The sequence below is a fragment of the Pyrgilauda ruficollis genome, unplaced genomic scaffold (genome assembly GCF_017590135.1).
Source record: "Pyrgilauda ruficollis isolate IOZ18807 unplaced genomic scaffold, ASM1759013v1 scaffold206, whole genome shotgun sequence".
Taxonomy (NCBI): domain Eukaryota; kingdom Metazoa; phylum Chordata; class Aves; order Passeriformes; family Passeridae; genus Pyrgilauda; species Pyrgilauda ruficollis.
In genome coordinates, this window is record NW_024519874.1 from 492,496 (window position 1) to 509,490 (window position 16,995).

Genomic DNA, 16,995 nt, shown 5'->3' on the forward strand with positions numbered 1-16,995 from the left:
TAAGGAACCAGTGAAACTTTACCCTTTCAAAGTGCCAAGCCACCATTCCCAGCCATTTACCATTTACAGGGCCAGTGCTGGTCCCAGCCCACAGGAGGTGCTGCCCTGGAGCACAGCAAGAGCAGCACTCACTGAGCTGAGATCTCCTCACTGGAGCTGCCCTGGCTGCACAGTCACCCAGAGCTGTTCCCAGCCCTGGCAGGGCAGGCTGGGCTGGGATCTGGGCAAGGAATTCCTGGCTGGGAGGGTGGGCAGGGGCTGGGCTGGGATTCCCAGAGCAGCTGTGGCTGCCCTGCATCCCTGGCAGTGCCCAAGGTCAGGCTGGGCACTGGGAGCAGCCAGGGGCAGTGGGAGGTGTCCCTGGCACAGCAGCCTGCAGGAGCCAGGAGCAGCAGCTCTCCCACCCCTGCCTGCAGTTCTGTTCCCAGTCTGGGGCAGGATCAGGGAATGCTGGCAAGGGACAGGACACAGGCACAATTCCATGGGGATCCAGCCCTCCCATCCCCTGTCCCTGTGTGTGGGGCTGAGACCACCACCCTCCTGTGCACAGAGCTTCTGCAGCGGCCCCAGGCTGCACCAGAGGATGTTTAGAAAGGATCTCAGGGAAAATCTCTGCCTGGAAAAGGTTAGCAGGCATTGGAACAGGGAGCTGGTGGTGCCACCATCCCTGGAATTGCACAAAAATGTGTGGGTGAGGCACGTGAGGATACTTTGGTGCTGGTTGATGGTTGGACTCGATGATTTTGGAGGTCTTTTCCAACCTGAATGATTCCATGATTCCAACCACCAACATAAATTTATTCATTCAAGTGTAACCCAAAATTCCAACACTTCCACTGAAGAGAGTAAATCTGAGATAAATGTGCTGCCATGGAGATGGGCCAGATAAGCTGAATTACAGAAAAAAGACACAAAAATCTAGGTTATATTTACTTTTTCCTACTGATTGGGCCAACTGTGGAAGCAGCAGAGTGTGTTTCAGTCATGAAGCACCACGGGCCCCTGGGTGATTATATCCCCATCAACCACTGGGAATTTGGCAACAAAAAGCAGTGGGAAACATTTTTGGTGTAAAGCAAACACATAAACAAGTATTTCACAAGAGCTTTCCCAGCCCTTCTCCATCCCAGATGTCCTGACAGCAGCGACTGCTCCAGCAGGGCCTGGATCACTATCCCACTTCTCTATTCCTTTATGGATTTCAAGGCAACAAATGGGATTATTTGGCACTTCCTGCAGCCAGGAGGGCCTGGGGAAGAGCACAGGGACAGGGAGCAGAGCTGTGCCAGCACAGGGATGATCCCAAACCTTCTCCTCCCTGCACCACGTGCCAGTTCAACGGCCTGAGGTAATCCAGAGCAACTCCCACCAGCGAGAGCAGGCACAGAAGTTGTGATAAACTCATCTTCCCAAGCCTTTCACATGTTTTATTGTGCCTGTTATGTGTCATCCTTCCAAAAAAGCTCCCTGTGCCATATGATCCACAGGAGCCTGCAGAGCAAATTTAGAGCTACAACTCCGTGAACTTCCTGGAGAAGTGAGAAAGCTCAAGAGTGGAAAAGTACAGCAGGGAGTGGAGGAAAACACTGCACCAAGGGGGAAGGAACTCACAGGGAAGGGAACAGGGAGCACTGGCACCCTGAAATACAGGTGGGGAATCAGGTCCTCAATTTAGGAGGAAAATCCTGAGGTTGAAGGTGCTGGAATTGTGTTTACATCCAACAGCAGCTCCAAACCTGCCATGGCAGGGACACCTCCCACTGTCCCAGGCTGCTCCAAGCCCCAGTGTCCAGCCTGGCCTTGGCACTGCCAGGGATCCAGGGGCAGCCACAGCTGCTCTGGGAATTCCAGCCCAGCCCCTCCCCACCCTCCCAGCCAGGAATTCCTTGCCAAGATCCCAGCCCAATCTGCCCTTTGCCAGTGGGAGCCATTCCCTGTGTGCTGTCCCTGCAGGCCTTGTCCCCAGTCCCTCTGCAGCTCTCCTGGAGCCCCTCCAGGCCCTGCCAGGGGCTCTGAGCTCTGCCTGGAGCCTTCCCTTCTCCAGGGAACATTCCCAGCTCTCCAGCCTGTCCATGTTGACTATTCCAGGGGTTTTGAGCCCTCCAGAGCACTCCACGTTTGCAGCCCCTTGCTGTGCCCACCCCAGGCCCCTCCTGAACCCTCTGCTCAGCCAGACGTGGGAAACCCACAGGGAAAATGGGAACTCTTCCCAAGGAAAACATCCCAGAGAACTTCCCCAGTGCCTGCTCCTTTCTGTGCCCTCAGAGTTCACACCCTGCCATGGCAAACAAGGAAATGCCAGGCAAGTCCAGTGGCACCTGGATTCCTGGAGCTGTGGCCTCTGAAAGCGAGAGGCAGACCTGAACATTCCCAAAAAATGCCCCAGCCTGCCCCACAGGCAGCACAGGAGCTGTTTGCCCCAGCTGTAGGAACAGTTTGTCTTCCTTGGTCTTAAAATTTTCAGAGAAGGAAAATTCTTTTCCTAATCTTTGCTCTGTTCTTTTTAAGTCCATGCAAGGCACTTTGGCTCTAAAACTTCCACCCTTATTGTACACAACAGTTCCCACCAAATTTACAGGAGAATATTGTGCCTGGCTGTGGTTTCTCTCAGTGCAACAGTTCTGAACAGTCTGTGTTTTTCAGTGACAGTGTTTGTCTTGGGGGGAGAAGCACATTTATCTTAAGTACAACAAAAAAACCCAGTGACCTTCACTCTGCAAATTCAAACCTTTTTAAATCTCAAATTAAAAACATTGCAGTGCAAAAGTGTTTTTGAGATCAAAGCACGAGGTGCTGTGGTTGAACTGAAGCAATTTCTCAGGAGCTTGGTTTGCAAAATTATGGTGAATTTCTTCTTACTCTAAAGGGGGATAAAACAATCCCCAGCTGACACTGAGTCACAGGAGGGTAAAATCCTTGGTTCCACACTGCACAGAGCTTTTCTAGGGACAAAGCTGTGACCAAACAAAATCTAAAAGCTGGGGGGAAAAGCTTTGATGCCTCTGGTTTTGTGTTTGTGCTTTGTTTCTCTTTTTAAGAAATCTGAATTTTAAGAAATGTGAATTTCTAAAATGTTAAATAATATTTATAATGCTATTCTATATTTAATATTCTATATTATGTAATATATAATATTAAACTTTATATGTTATATATTATTAAAATATATTATCGTATATTTATAATTTATTTATATAATAATTATAAATAAAATAGTCACTTTCTTTTTCCCCAGCTGCCCAGATATTCCACCAGTCTGGGAATACCTGGGAAGTTTGGCCTGCTGGCTTTTGGGAGCTGCTGTGTCTCCTCCCAGCACTGCTGATCCAGAGAAGCTCTGAACACAGAGTGCTCCTAAAGCACTGACTGTCACTCCTGCTAATGCAGGGCTTTTAATTAAAACAAACAAACCAACCCCTGCTGCTGTTCCCGGGAGGCAGGCAGGCTGCAGGAGAAAACAGGGAAAAAATCAAGGGAAAAAATCAAGGGAAAAAATCAAGGGAAAAAATCAAGAGGAAGCTCTTCCTAAAGCTCAGGGCACTTGTCTGAACCACCAGTCCCTAAAAACCTTGCCCTCATCACCCTGGAGACCAGAGCAGTGCCAGAAATGGCATTTGAAGAGAAAACAGAGGTAACACACTCCTGCTCAGAGCAATTCCAGCCCAGGCATGCATTTTAGAACGAACTAGAACACTCCAAAGGAGATGCACCAACCGTGGCAGCTGCAGGGCTCGTTCCCCCAGACAACCAGAGCTGCAGAGCCTGAACCTCCTCAGCCCTGAGCCCAAATCCCTGAGCCAGCACAGACACCCCACGCTGCCACAGACACCTCCCAGCTCTCCGGAGAGCATCCTGTGCCCAGCACTCCTTGCTTTCCCCAGCATCCTCACCTGCAGGAGCAGCCCCTTCCCCTTCCCCTTTCCCTTTCCTTTTCCCTTTCCCCTTTTCCCTTTCCCTTTTCCCCTTTCCCTTTCCTTTTCCCTTCCCCTTCCCCTTTTCCCTTTCCCTAATGCAGGGCTTTTAATTAAAACAAACAAACCAACCCCTGCTGCTGTTCCCGGGAGGCGGGCAGGCTGGGGAAGAAAACAGGGAAAAAATCAAGGGAAAAAATCAAGGGAAAAAATCAAGAGGAAGCTCTTCCTAAAGCTCAGGGCACTTGTCTGAACCACCAGTCCCTAAAAACCTTGCCCTCATCACCCTGGAGACCAGAGCAGTGCCAGAAATGGCATTTGAAGAGAAAACAGAGGTAACACACTCCTGCTCAGAGCAATTCCAGCCCAGGCATGCATTTTAGAACGAACTAGAACACTCCAAAGGAGATGCACCAACCGTGGCAGCTGCAGGGCTCGTTCCCCCAGACAACCAGAGCTGCAGAGCCTGAACCTCCTCAGCCCTGAGCCCAAATCCCTGAGCCAGCACAGACACCCCACGCTGCCACAGACACCTCCCAGCTCTCCGGAGAGCATCCTGTGCCCAGCACTCCTTGCTCTCCCCAGCATCCTCACCTGCAGGAGCAGCCCCTTCCCCTTCCCCTTTCCCTTTCCTTTTCCCTTTCCCCTTTTCCCTTTCCCTTTTCCCCTTTCCCTTTCCTTTTCCCTTCCCCTTCCCCTTTTCCCTTTCCCTTTTCCCCTTTCCCTTTCCCTTTCCCCTTTCCCTTTCCCTTTTCCCCTTTCCCCTTTTCCCTTTCCCCTTTCCTTTTCCCTTTTCCCTCCCGGAGCCTCCCAAGCCCCGCTCCAGGGCAGTGCCCACACACACCCGCCCTGCTGAGGGTGCTCCCTGCACACCCAGTTCCCACCACAGCCCCAGGACCTTCCCAGGCCCCGTCAGCACCTCCACAAACATTCTGCGTAAAGAACTGCCCCAGCCCACCCAGCACCAGGAGCGTTGGGCACTTTCCCACAGCAGCACCAACTGTCCCCCCAACCTCTGTCCTTCACACTTCCTCTGGGAATGTGAGTGTCACCCCCACGGCCAAACCACCCCAAACTGCCTGGGAAAACCATAAAGCCCCAAAACCCCCCAAGAGCAGGCACAGCCCAAGCTGAGCTGGTTTGTACCTTGGCTGGTGTGGGTTCCCTGCTCATTGGGAGCAGCTCTGCCTTGAGTCCCTCCATCCTGAGCTGGGTCTCTTCATCCCAGTCTGCCCCACACTCCTGGGACTGGCTGGCCAGCTTCAGCTTCACCCAGGCTGCCAAAAACACAAACCAGGAGAGGTTCCCTTTCCCATTTCGTGCATGAGAACAGTTTTTAACTTAAAGCCAAAGCTGTGCATTTCTGGTTAGCCTAGCTGAGAGAGCAAAGACCACAACAAATTCCAGAGCTCCTGGAACGACCAGGAATACAACAGCAAATGGCTCCTTGAATCATTTATTTGGGGAGATGGGTCTAAGACTCTTCCCTGGTTCTGTCATCCTCAGTCTCACACACAAGTCAGAGCTCACTCACACAATCCCTTCCCACATTCCTGACTTAATAACTGTGTGGACAAAATAATTCCTTACAGTGATATCAGGAAAAGAAGGTTTTCAAACTGGAAAAGCCCAATTCTACCCAGTTTTATCACAGCACAGAAGATTCCCCAGTGTCCTGCTCCTTTCTGTGCCCTCAGAGTTCACACCCTGCCATGGCAAGCAAGGAAATGCCAAGAAAATCCAGTGGCACCTGAATTCCTGGAGCTGTGGCCTCTGAAAGCGAGAGGCAGACCTGAACATTCCCAAAGAACATCCCCCCAACCTGCCCCACAGGCACTGCACAGGACCCTCACCAAAGCTTTAAGTGGGTTCTGCAGGTAGCTGGATGGGATCAATCAAAATATTTCAGCACTTTAGAGAAAAGAAGTGTCTTACTGGAACAATTGTTCCAAAGTCAATCCTGATCTCCTTAAACTTTAAACTATTTCCCATCTTTTCCTCACCAAAGGCTGTAAAAGTCTACTAATGAAGTTCAGTGGGATATCCGTTAATAGTCAGGAGATGACTGGGAAGCATCCCCCACTGGAGCCCTGTCCCGTTAAAGGGTCCCAGCACACTGCACAACAATCCCCTTCGAGCAGGGAGCAGCCTGAGCGGCACAAACCCCCCCAGGCCGAGCCCCTGACGACCCCAAGCCCTGAGAGGCGTTCTCACCTCGGATCTTGCTCTCCTGCTCCTCGGCGCTCCGCAGGATGCGGCTGGCCGGGGCCCCGGAGCCGGCGGTGCCCAGGAGGCGGCGGACACGGGCAGCCAGCGAGTCACGGCTGCTGCTGCTGCGGCTGCTGCTGCTGCTGCCAGCCGGGCTGCGGGCAGCCCCAGCCGCGGGCACGCTGCCCTGCACCGCCCCCGGGGCACTGCCCGGCTGCTGGCAGCGCCCAGGCTCCCGCAGGAGGCTCCAGACCCGGGCACTGAGGGAATCGCCGCTGCTGCTGTCCTGGCTGCCCCGTGGCGCTGCTGCCCGCCCAGCCTGGCACCAGGAGCCCTGGGAGCCCCCCAGGCCAGCGGGGACAGTGCCCGGGGGCTCCGGGGCAGGAGGATGGCCCAGCTGTGGAGCTGTGCCAGTGCTCAGGCGGATCCTGGCAGTGCCCTGTGCCAGCCCCGTGGTCACACTGCTGCACCCTTCTGGCTCCGACCTGCCCGCGGATTTCCCCGGCCTCGGCTCCTGGGCCGTTCCCCTCAGCCCTTCCCTGCGCTGGGAACTGACAGCCAGAGGGTGTCCCCATGCCAGCTGGCAGCTGGCAGAATCCAGAGGGGGCATCCCCAGCCCCTGTCCCCACACACCCCTTGGGGTCACGGCCTCATCCCACGACAGTCTCTTCTGCAGCTCGGGGATCCACTCCTGGCCCAACCTGGAATCCTTGGGATCCTCCTCCCTCCCAGCCAGCCCCGGGGGGGACTCCCCAGGCTCCCTGCAGGAGGCTGTGGGGCAAGCAGGACGGCTGCAGCTGGCAGTGAGACCCTCCACCTGTGCCAGCAGCTCCCGGAGCTCCTGCAGCACCCCAGGTCCCAGCAGGGACTCCCTTTCCTGGCCCTGGCTGCTCTCACTTCCCACCCCGGAGCTCGAGGATGCCCTGTCCAATTCCATCTCACTCCCAGCCCCAGGCAAAGCCCCCACAGCCCATCCCTGCTGGCTGCTGCCCGAGCTGCTGGACCCCGGCTCAGCAGGGGCACCCTGAGCCCCTCTCCCCCCAGCCCGGGGACCCCGGCCCGAGGAGCAGCTGGGCAGGTCCTGCTGTGCCCCAGAGCATCCAGGGGACCCCTCTGCACCCCGGGCTGGACCACCTGGGGCAGCCTGCTCCAGCTGGGGGCCTGCCACGCTGCCCTGGCTGGATGGGGGGTCCCCAAGGAGCTCCCGGGGGGACAGCAGGTCCTGGTCCTGCTCCGAGCCAGCCTCGGAGCCCACGGCAAGGGACACGCTCAGAGGGGACACGTCCGAGTCAAAGCTGGCCTGGGACATCTCAAAGGCTGGCAGCAATGCACCTGCAAAGGAACAGAACACTAATGAATATCTGGAGGCTCCAGAACACAGCAAACATCCCTTCCTGTGCTAAGGGCACACAAAGGGAGGGAAGAACTCAAATACTGGAAAATATTTCAGGTGCTTCCTTAGGATGAGACTTGAACAAGATTTCTGTGAGAATTGTCTCCTGAAAGAAATCTCAGGAGTACTTCACATAAATATCAAACAAAATCTAAACTAATCAGAGAATTAGAGAATATCTAGAGCTGGATGGGATCATCCATCCCGCCCCTGGCCCTGCGCAATCCCACCCTGTGCACCTGGGTTTGGAGCAGTGTCCAAACCCTCCTGGAGCTCTCGCAGGACTGGGTGTTACACAACCACAGTAATTTGGGTGATGATGATGATGGATGGATGGATGGAGCTAGGATCAGATCTGGTCAGTTATAAAAACACTGACAACATTTCATCACACTGAACACACCAAGAAACGGCAGAATGCAAAAGAAACCAAGAATTATTGTGTCCCAAGAAGAAAAAGTCTGGTGCCAGTCCTTGAGCGTGAGGATGCAAACCATTTCCTTCTGAAGGACCAGAGAAATAAGGGGAATGAGGGCCGTGTCTAAAAGCACAGGCACGCTCCTGAGCAGGGGGCAGTTTGCAGAGGTGTGCGGGGATGGCAGAGGACGGGTGCCAGGGCCCGGGAGCGGGGTCTGTGCCCCGGCTGGACCCCACGCTGAGCCTCACGCCTGCTGTGCCAGCGAGCAGCGACCCTCAGGGGAGCACTGCGCCCGCCGGGCCGCGGGGAGCGCTCCCAGAACGGCCCAAAACCAGAGTCCGGAGGGGATGCTCTCAATGCGCGTACGGAACATCACCAAGGAGAAAACTCAGAATTTAAACTTTCAGTAACACATAGCAACGTTTTATAAAAATATAAAAATATAGAGTGAAGCTTTAGTAATATATAGCAATTAAGTATTATGCAGTGTTTAGTATATAGTGTTATATAGTATTTGGTCATATATAAAACAAAAGTTGTAAAACAGTAACTAATCCTTCTTCTTCACCTTCCTCATAAGTTTAAGTAATATTATGTAATTAAATGAAAAAGCCCACATTACAAACCACGAATAATTAGTTATTAATAATAACCTAGCCCAATAATCACTACTTAGTTATTAATTAATTATAATTGTAATTAGCTACACTATAGAACAATAACAATAATATATATTATAGTATTAATAATAATTGTTCTATAATTTTTACAATAATAATATAACAACATATATATTAATAATATTATATAATAGTATAGAACATATATAATATTATTAACATATATAATATTCTATAATATATACAGAACAATACAGTTAGTATTAATAATTAATTACAGTTAGTTATTAAAATAAACTAACCCAATAATTATTCACTAAATATAATTAGTTATTATATATATAACAATTATAGTTCTATAACAATATATAACATACATTATTAATATTAGTTATATAATAACATATGATATGATATGACATGATATGATATGATATATGATATAATATGATATAGTATGATATAATATATTATATGATATAATATAATATGATATAATATAGTATACTATATGATGTAATATAATATAATATGATATAGTATTATATAATATCATATTACATGATGTAATATTATATGATATAACATAATACGATATGATATGATATAATATAATACATATATCATGTAATATGATATAATGTAATATAATATACTATATAATACATATATCATGTAATATAATATGATATAATATGATATAATATCATATATAATACATATATCATGTAATATAATATAATATAATATAATATACTATACTATATAATACATATATCATGTAATACAATATGACATAATATAATGCAAGCTGATGTAATGTAATACCATATCCTACCATGCAATGCCCACCATACGCTACCCATCAGTCATAGTTAGTCAGTGTAACAAGCGAAGCCAAGGAAGCAAAGCCCCCAGCCCGTACCCTGAGCCGGCGGGGGGGCCCAGGCCAGCGCGCCCAGCGGGGGCTGCAGGCTCCGGGGCTGCCAGGGGGAGAACTCCAGCTCCGGGAGGGGCGCGGGGGGCACGAAGGGGGCCAGCAGGGTGCCCGGGGACTGCTCGATGCCCAGCCTGCGCAGGTACACCTGGGGAGACACAACATCGGCACGGGGAGTCCTGGGCACTGCGGGGTGAGCGCTCCCACCGCCCAGGGCAGGCTGGGCTGCAGCCGCGCCTGCTGGGAACTGCACTGCCCCGCTGCCAGGAACGCAGAGGTGTGGGTGAAACCATGGGTGTGGGTAAAAACATGGGTGTGGGGTAAAACCACGGGTTTGGGGTAAAATCATGGGTGTGGGGTAAAAACATGGGTGTGGGTAAAAACACAGAGGTGTGGGTAAAAACACAGAGGTGTGGGGTAAAAACACAGAGGTGTGGGTAAAAACATGGGTGTGGGGTAAAAACACAGAGGTGTGGGTAAAAACACAGAGGTGTGGGTAAAAACACAGAGGTGTGGGTAAAATCATGGGTGTGGGGTAAAAACACAGAGGTGTGGGGTAAAAACACAGAGGTGTGGGTAAAAACACAGAGGTGTGGGTAAAATCATGGGTGTGGGTAAAAACACAGAGGTGTGGGGTAAAAACACAGAGGTGTGGGTAAAAACACAGAGGTGTGGGGTAAAAACACAGAGGTGTGGGGTAAAAACACAGGTTTGGGTGTAAAAACAAAAGCACAAAGGTTTGGGTTCAAAGCCTTCTCCCTCCCCACTCAGCTGCTGCTCAGGAAGCAGTGGCAGGCTCGGGAATTCCAGGCAGCAGCAGGGAAGCTCCTCATTTTTTAGGACAAGTTGGGTCAAACCTTCCAGGCAGATAGTTGGGAGCACTTTTGTCAGAGCTGGTTTACACAGAGACCTTATATGCAGGAAAAAAACCAGCCAAAATTTGCCTTGACTTCATCACCTGTATGGCAAATTAATTTCAACTCATCCACACTATGTCCTAAACTAGCCAGGAAAACGAAATAAATTCCTTACACATCACAGCCAGCTCCACTTCCTACGATTTTATCACAAACTTCCACATTACCAGCCAGATAAGTGACCTGATCTCCTGCACCTTCCAGGATTTATGGGAGCAGCATTGCTCAGAACTAGGCTGGAGAGTGTGTAATTATAGCCAGGAACAGAAGTCATCTCTCTGTCTCATGAACTGCATTTCAAACACCCTCCCTCCAATATTTATATTTGTTTCACCACGGGTTTGCAGGGACAACAGAGTGAAAAGAGCTTCCAGAGCACATTCCCAAAGACCTGGTGATTATGGAGTCATCTTGTGAGAGGAGCAGCCTCTTACTCAGAGCATAATTACATGCTAGTCATTACCATAAATCTGCATCTCATTTGCTCCACCACTCCCAGCTGTTAATGCCCTGGAGGTGGCTGCAGCCGCAGCAGAAACCTGGGTCAGCCACAGGACGGAAAGGAGAGAAGGGATCAAGAGGCTCTGAAAGCTCCTTCGTGAGGAACACGTCAAGCATTCAGAACTGGGGCCTCAGAAACTGGAACACAGTGAAAAAGCAGTGAGAAAATCACAGGAAAAAAGAGATTTCATTTCCCAGGAGTGGTGTTGGGTGTGCTGTCCTGCAGAGCTGGGGTGGTTCAGCCCTCCTCACTCAGCACCAGAGCCTGAGCTCACGTTTGGACAGGGAGAGCCTGACCTGTGAGACAGCCTGCACGTCTCCCTTCTCTCTCCTCCTGCTCCCCTGGTGCTGCACTGAGCCCTTTTCTGACCCACACAGGGTAACTGGGAGGTGTTTGCAAAACTTCTATTCCATTTTCAGTCTCACGAGAAGGGTGAGACATTACAGATGTTAGAATTCACACCATCACAATCAGGAGTTAACTATTTCCTAAGTACAATACACATTACAAATACGTGTTTCTTGGTCTATCACCTTTGGCCACACCATGCTGTAAATGCCTTAAAGCCAATAATCCAAAATTACCCCTCCTGGGTCCCACTACAATGCATCTTTGACAGTTCTATTTCTCCAAAGTGTCCAGTCTTGTTTGCAAAGCCATCCTTTAAAACCTGTTTCCAGCTCCATTTCTCTCAGTGTCTGTCCTATTCCCTGGCATTTCTAAGTCAGCATTTCTTGTCTCACAGTTTGCACACTGGGGGAGCCTTCTCTCAGGCTTTGAGAATTCTCCACAAATCCATTTCCCACACCCTGACACTCACCTACCCCTGGCAAGGACAAGAGGCCTTTCCCATATCCAACCCTGTCTTTGTCCATGTTAAATATTACTAGAAGTTATTTTTCCACCTCTATTTAAGATAAGCTGAACCAGTATCATGGATGAAATTCACTGCAGAACAACCATGTGTAAAACCAGAGCTTGTAGTGATTAGACCCTCTCCTAAAAGAGCAGTGGGGGGAGATGGAAAAGTGAAAAACAAATGGAAAGCTCTGAAAAACAAATGGAAAATGCTGAAAAAAACAAATAACTGAAAATAATGGATAACTGTGGCAAAAGAAATGGTGAACTCTGGGAAAAACATGGATAACTGGGGGAAAAAAATGGATAACTCTGGAAGCAGAGCTGGAACTAGAACCAAACTTACCGGGATCCTTTCTTCAATATTCAACTCTTCCTTCTTGGGAGTCTCCAGGGCTGCTCCAGGGGGCATGGGGCTGTCCCCTCCTGCACTGGGACAGGGCCTGGGCACCACCAGGGCCCCCTGAGGCTCCCCTGGACCATCAGGAAAATTCAGACTCTCCAAGGAAACGGCTCCAAAGCTGTCCATGACGTCGTGACCAGAGGGAATACTGAGGCTGAGGGGCTGATTTCCCTTCTCCTCACAGTCCTGGTGCTCCTCAGCTGGGGAGCTCCCGTCCTTCTGGAGCTGAGCAGCCCTGGACACAAACACGTCTGGGGCCGAGCTTCGCCTCCTGGTGCCGTGCACACCTTCAGCACGAGGTGCAGGCAGCACCTTCGGTGGGGTGGAGCTGTCAGAGGCCCCCAGAGCAGGGCTCTCCTGCCCCGGGGGCTCCCCCGTGCCCTCTGCTGCAGGGCTCACTGCAGGCAGGGCTCTGCTGCTGCTGCTGGGAACGTCCACGGTGCTGTCAGACTGCGACCTGCTCAGAGCAGGGGCAGCACGGCCCTCGGGGTCCCCAGGGCTTTTCTGGGCTGATGAAACACAGCCTGAAGCCCTGGGAGACGCACTGCAGGCCGTCCTTGCAGGAGGAGATCCACCTGGCACACGGGAGCTGGTGGCAGCAGGACCCTGCAGAGGCTGGCCCACCTCCCAGGCTCCCACCTTCTCCAGGAACCCCAGCGAGGAGAGGGACTGCACCCTGCCAGGGCAGGGGGATTCTCCCTTCTCCCTCCTGCACTGGGACAGGGCCTGGGCACCACCAGGGCCCCCTGAGGCTCCCCTGGACCATCAGGAAAATTCAGACTCTCCAAGGAAACGGCTCCAAAGCTGTCCATGACGTCGTGACCAGAGGGAATACTGAGGCTGAGGGGCTGATTTCCCTTCTCCTCACAGTCCTGGTGCTCCTCAGCTGGGGAGCTCCTGTCCTTCTGAAGGAGCTGAGCAGCCCTGGACACAAACACGTCTGGGGCCGAGCTTCGCCTCGTGGTGCTGTGCACACCTTCAGCACGAGGTGCAGGCAGCACCTTCGGTGGGGTGGAGCTGTCAGAGGCCCCCAGAGCAGGGCTCTCCTGCCCCGGGGGCTCCCCCGTGCCCTCTGCTGCAGGGCTCACTGCAGGCAGGGCTCTGCTGCTGCTGCTGGGAACGTCCACGGTGCTGTCAGACTGCGACCTGCTCAGAGCAGGGGCAGCACGGCCCTCGGGGTCCCCAGGGCTTTTCTGGGCTGATGAAACACAGCCTGAAGCCCTGGGAGACGCACTGCAGGCCGTCCTTGCAGGAGGAGATCCACCTGGCACACGGGAGCTGGTGGCAGCAGGACCCTGCAGAGGCTGGCCCACCTCCCAGGCTCCCACCTTCTCCAGGAACCCCAGCGAGGAGAGGGACTGCACCCTGCCAGGGCAGGGGGATTCTCCCTTCTCCAGGAACCCCAGCGAGGGCAAGGACTGCACCCTGCCAGGGCAGGGGGATTCTCCCTTCTCCTGGAGCCCCAGGGAGGGGAAGGACTGCATCCTGCCAGGGCAGGGGGACTCTCCCTTCTCCTGGAGCCCCAGCGAGGGCAAGGACTGCACCCTGCCAGGGCAGGGGGATTCTCCCTTCTCCTGGAGCCCCAGGGAGGGGAAGGACTGCATCCTGCCAGGACAGGGGGATTCTCCCTTCTCCTGGAGCCCCAGCGAGGGCAAGGACTGCACCCTGCCAGGGCAGGGGGACTCCAGCTGCTCCTGGAGCCCCAGCAAAGGGAAGGACTGCACCCTGCCAGGGCAGGGGGACTCCAGCCTCAAGGACTCCAAACGCCCACAGGTCTCTTCCACAGCACTCTGGGGAGGGTGCTGCTCTCCAGGGGATCCAGGGACAGGGGACTTCCCTGGGGCTTCTTCACTGGGACAGGAAGGAGAGCCTTGAAGGTCCGAAGGGATCACCAGGACTCCAGCAGGTCCTTCTGCCTTCCCAGCTCTCTTGAGGAGCACCCCTGGAGTGGACTGGAAGTTGGGATGAGCCAGGTGCAGGGAGAAGGAGCCCTCACCCCCCAGGCTGAAGGAAGGGGAGATCTCTGTGGCTTTGTGTCCCCTCTCTATGGAGCAGTCAGAGCCAGTCAGCTCATCCCTGCTCCCTGCAGGCTCTGGGGAATGCCCAGGGCATGGAGCAGTGTCCTGGGGCTGGCTGGGTGTCCCAGCAGGGACCAGCCCCTCTGTCCCCAGCTTCCCTGCTGGCTGCTGGTGGTCCAGCAGAGCTTGCTGCAGCTCCTCAGGAGCAGCTGGGAGCCCCTGGGAGCCCCTGGGCTGCACCCCAGGCTCCTGCAGCCTTCCCCTGCCTGCCTCAGAAGCTGCTGCACAAAGAACATCTTGAGCACCCGAGATTTTGGCACGGCCTCTCCTCAGGCCATCAGAGAAGTTATCCGACCAGCCAAGCTCAGGCACCTTCTTTCCCTTCTCCAGGGCTGCTGCTGCACTCCCCAGCACCTTCACCTTCTCCTGCTGCACACCCCTTTCACTTTTCTCCGAGAATTTGGTCAGTGCAGTTGTGTAGGAGGAGCTTCCCGAGGAGGAGGAGGATTCCTCCTGCCCTGGGGACTCCTTGCTCCCCTCTGACAGCTCAGAGCCAGCAGCTGGGCCATCACTGTCCTGGGAGGAGTGACCACTGGAGTGTCCAGAGCAGTGTCCATCCTTCCCAGCTGTGCTCCAGGGCTGCTCCAGCGCCTTTGCCAGCCCCTCCTCTGGAGCTGGGTGTGCCGGATCCCCCCTGCCCCGGGGGGCTGCTGCCTCCTGCTCAGTGCCACTGTCACTGTCCCCGCTGTCCCCCTGGCTGCCCAGGCGCTGCCCAGCGCGGGGAGCAGCTCCAGGATCCGCCTGTCCCACGGGCTGGGATGGACTGGGAAGGGCTGGGCACCTTCACCTTCTCCTGCTGCACACCCCTTTCACTTTTCTCCGAGAATTTGGTCAGTGCAGTTGTGTAGGAGGAGGAGGAGGAGGAGGAGGAGGAGGAGGATTCCCCCTGCCCTGGGGACTCCTTGCTCCCCTCTGACAGCTCAGAGCCAGCAGCTGGGCCATCACTGTCCTGGGAGGAGTGACCACAGGAGTGTCCAGAGCAGTGTCCATCCTTCCCAGCTGTGCTCCAGGGCTGCTCCAGCCCCTTTGCCAGCCCCTCCTCTGGAGCTGGGTGTGCCGGATCCGCCCTGCCCCGGGGGGCTGCTGCCTCCTGCTCAGTGCCACTGTCACTGTCCCCGCTGTCCCCCTGGCTGCCCAGGCGCTGCCCAGCGCGGGGAGCAGCTCCAGGATCCGCCTGTCCCACGGGCTGGGATGGACTGGGAAGGGCTGGGCCCCTCAGGGATGTGCTGCCATGGACCTGGGGAGGCTCTGGATGCTCCAGGGATGCTCCAGAAACATCCGGGATTCCTCTGCAAGAAAATGGAATTTCTGATCATTTCTTTTATTCCAACACCTCTGGTTTAAATCAGAGGCAGAGGAACTTCGGTGACAATGGGGGGTTAGCAATATTCACACAAATAGCCATAAATTCATCCCCTAAAGGGGCAAAACCTGAAGGAATGGAAAGAAACATCAAAAATCTCCTACAAAACAAATGCTCAAAAATAATATTATAATAATATCCATTTTTACTTAGTATGGCAATATTTTTCAACCTGTTAGGACTGAAACATTTTTTACTGACAGGCTGTTATTAGTTTCATAAATAAATAAAATTAGCTAAGTAAAATATGCAATATGTGCTTACACATATATCAGCTTGCCTGTGATTTTTTCATATAAATCACCTACTTCAGTTCATTATATCAATTATTTTTTTTAAAGGATAGTAAAGCAGCCAGGTCTCAGACAAGCAACAAATTCCTATAAAGTTCTAATTCTCATATTGGGAATTGCTTAATTAATAGTTCCTTTATATTAAACATACCATCAAAAATAATAAATATTATTCCATGCAAGCAGAGCACCTCGGAATGAAGGTGACAAAGCCTTTTACTGGAACAGCTCTTTCTTTATGCATTTTAACCCCAAACTTGTACTGTAAATTACACATATGGCTCCAGCATCTACACACCACAACACTGCCCATGTATGTCTTACTCCTGTAAATACAGAAACCTGATCTTTGTCCCCAGAATTTCATGAAGTTTATTTCAGAGTCCAAGAAGGCTCCAGAGATGTTGAAGAGGGTGGAATTCCTCATTTTCCCTGGGTAGCTCAGCATGACAATCTCAGAAGAGCCTGCTCCTGCTTTTCCCTTGCTCAAACTCTCCTGAAGGCAAAACCCAGCGGTGCCTCCCTGCACACACCCCCAAACCCCCATTTCTGAGCCCAGAACCTGCCACTGTCCATTACCCAGTGCAGAACCAGCCCCAGGAGCCCATCCCACCTCAGGGGAAGGAAATCCAGCTGGGATCCCTGCAGGAACGTCTCAGCCAGGCCTGGGCTCAGCAGCAGGGGCAGGCAGGGGGAGAATCTGCTCTCCTGGACATCTGGGAGAGAAAACAGCAACAGGCACTGAGAGCTGGCAGCAAGCCTCACAGTCCCAAAGATCCTCAAAGACCCCAGCCTCACAGTCCCTAAGACCCCAGCCACACAGTCCCTAAGATCCTCAAAGATCCCAGCCTCACATCCCCAAAGACCCCAGCCTCACAGTCCCTAAATCCTCAAAGATTCCAGCCTCACGGTCCCAAAGATAACCAAAGATCCCAGCTGCACATCCCTAAAGATCCCAGCCTCACAGTCCCAAAGATAACCAAAGACCCCAGCCTCACAGTCCCAAAGACCCCAGCCTCACAGTCCCAAAGACCCCAGCCTCACAGTCCCTAAGATCCTCAAAGATCCCAGCCTCACATCCCCAAAGACCCCAG

General features: G+C 52.6%; 1 protein-coding gene across 1 annotated transcript in view; it reads right to left on the reverse strand.

The window, feature by feature from the left end:
* Positions 1–16,617, reverse strand: part of LOC121353462 (transforming acidic coiled-coil-containing protein 2-like) — a gene marked incomplete at its 5' end in the record, with an annotated part of 32,978 nt that extends 16,361 nt beyond the window's left edge. The window contains 7 exons of the mRNA XM_041467325.1: positions 5,058–5,188; positions 6,126–7,451; positions 9,476–9,635; positions 12,111–12,893; positions 12,962–14,605; positions 15,033–15,534; positions 16,515–16,617. Of these exons, the coding sequence (XP_041323259.1) occupies positions 5,058–5,188; positions 6,126–7,451; positions 9,476–9,635; positions 12,111–12,893; positions 12,962–14,605; positions 15,033–15,534; positions 16,515–16,617 (4,649 nt within the window). The remainder of the gene's footprint in view (positions 1–5,057; positions 5,189–6,125; positions 7,452–9,475; positions 9,636–12,110; positions 12,894–12,961; positions 14,606–15,032; positions 15,535–16,514) is intronic.
* Between the last annotated feature and the right edge of the window lie 378 nt (positions 16,618–16,995).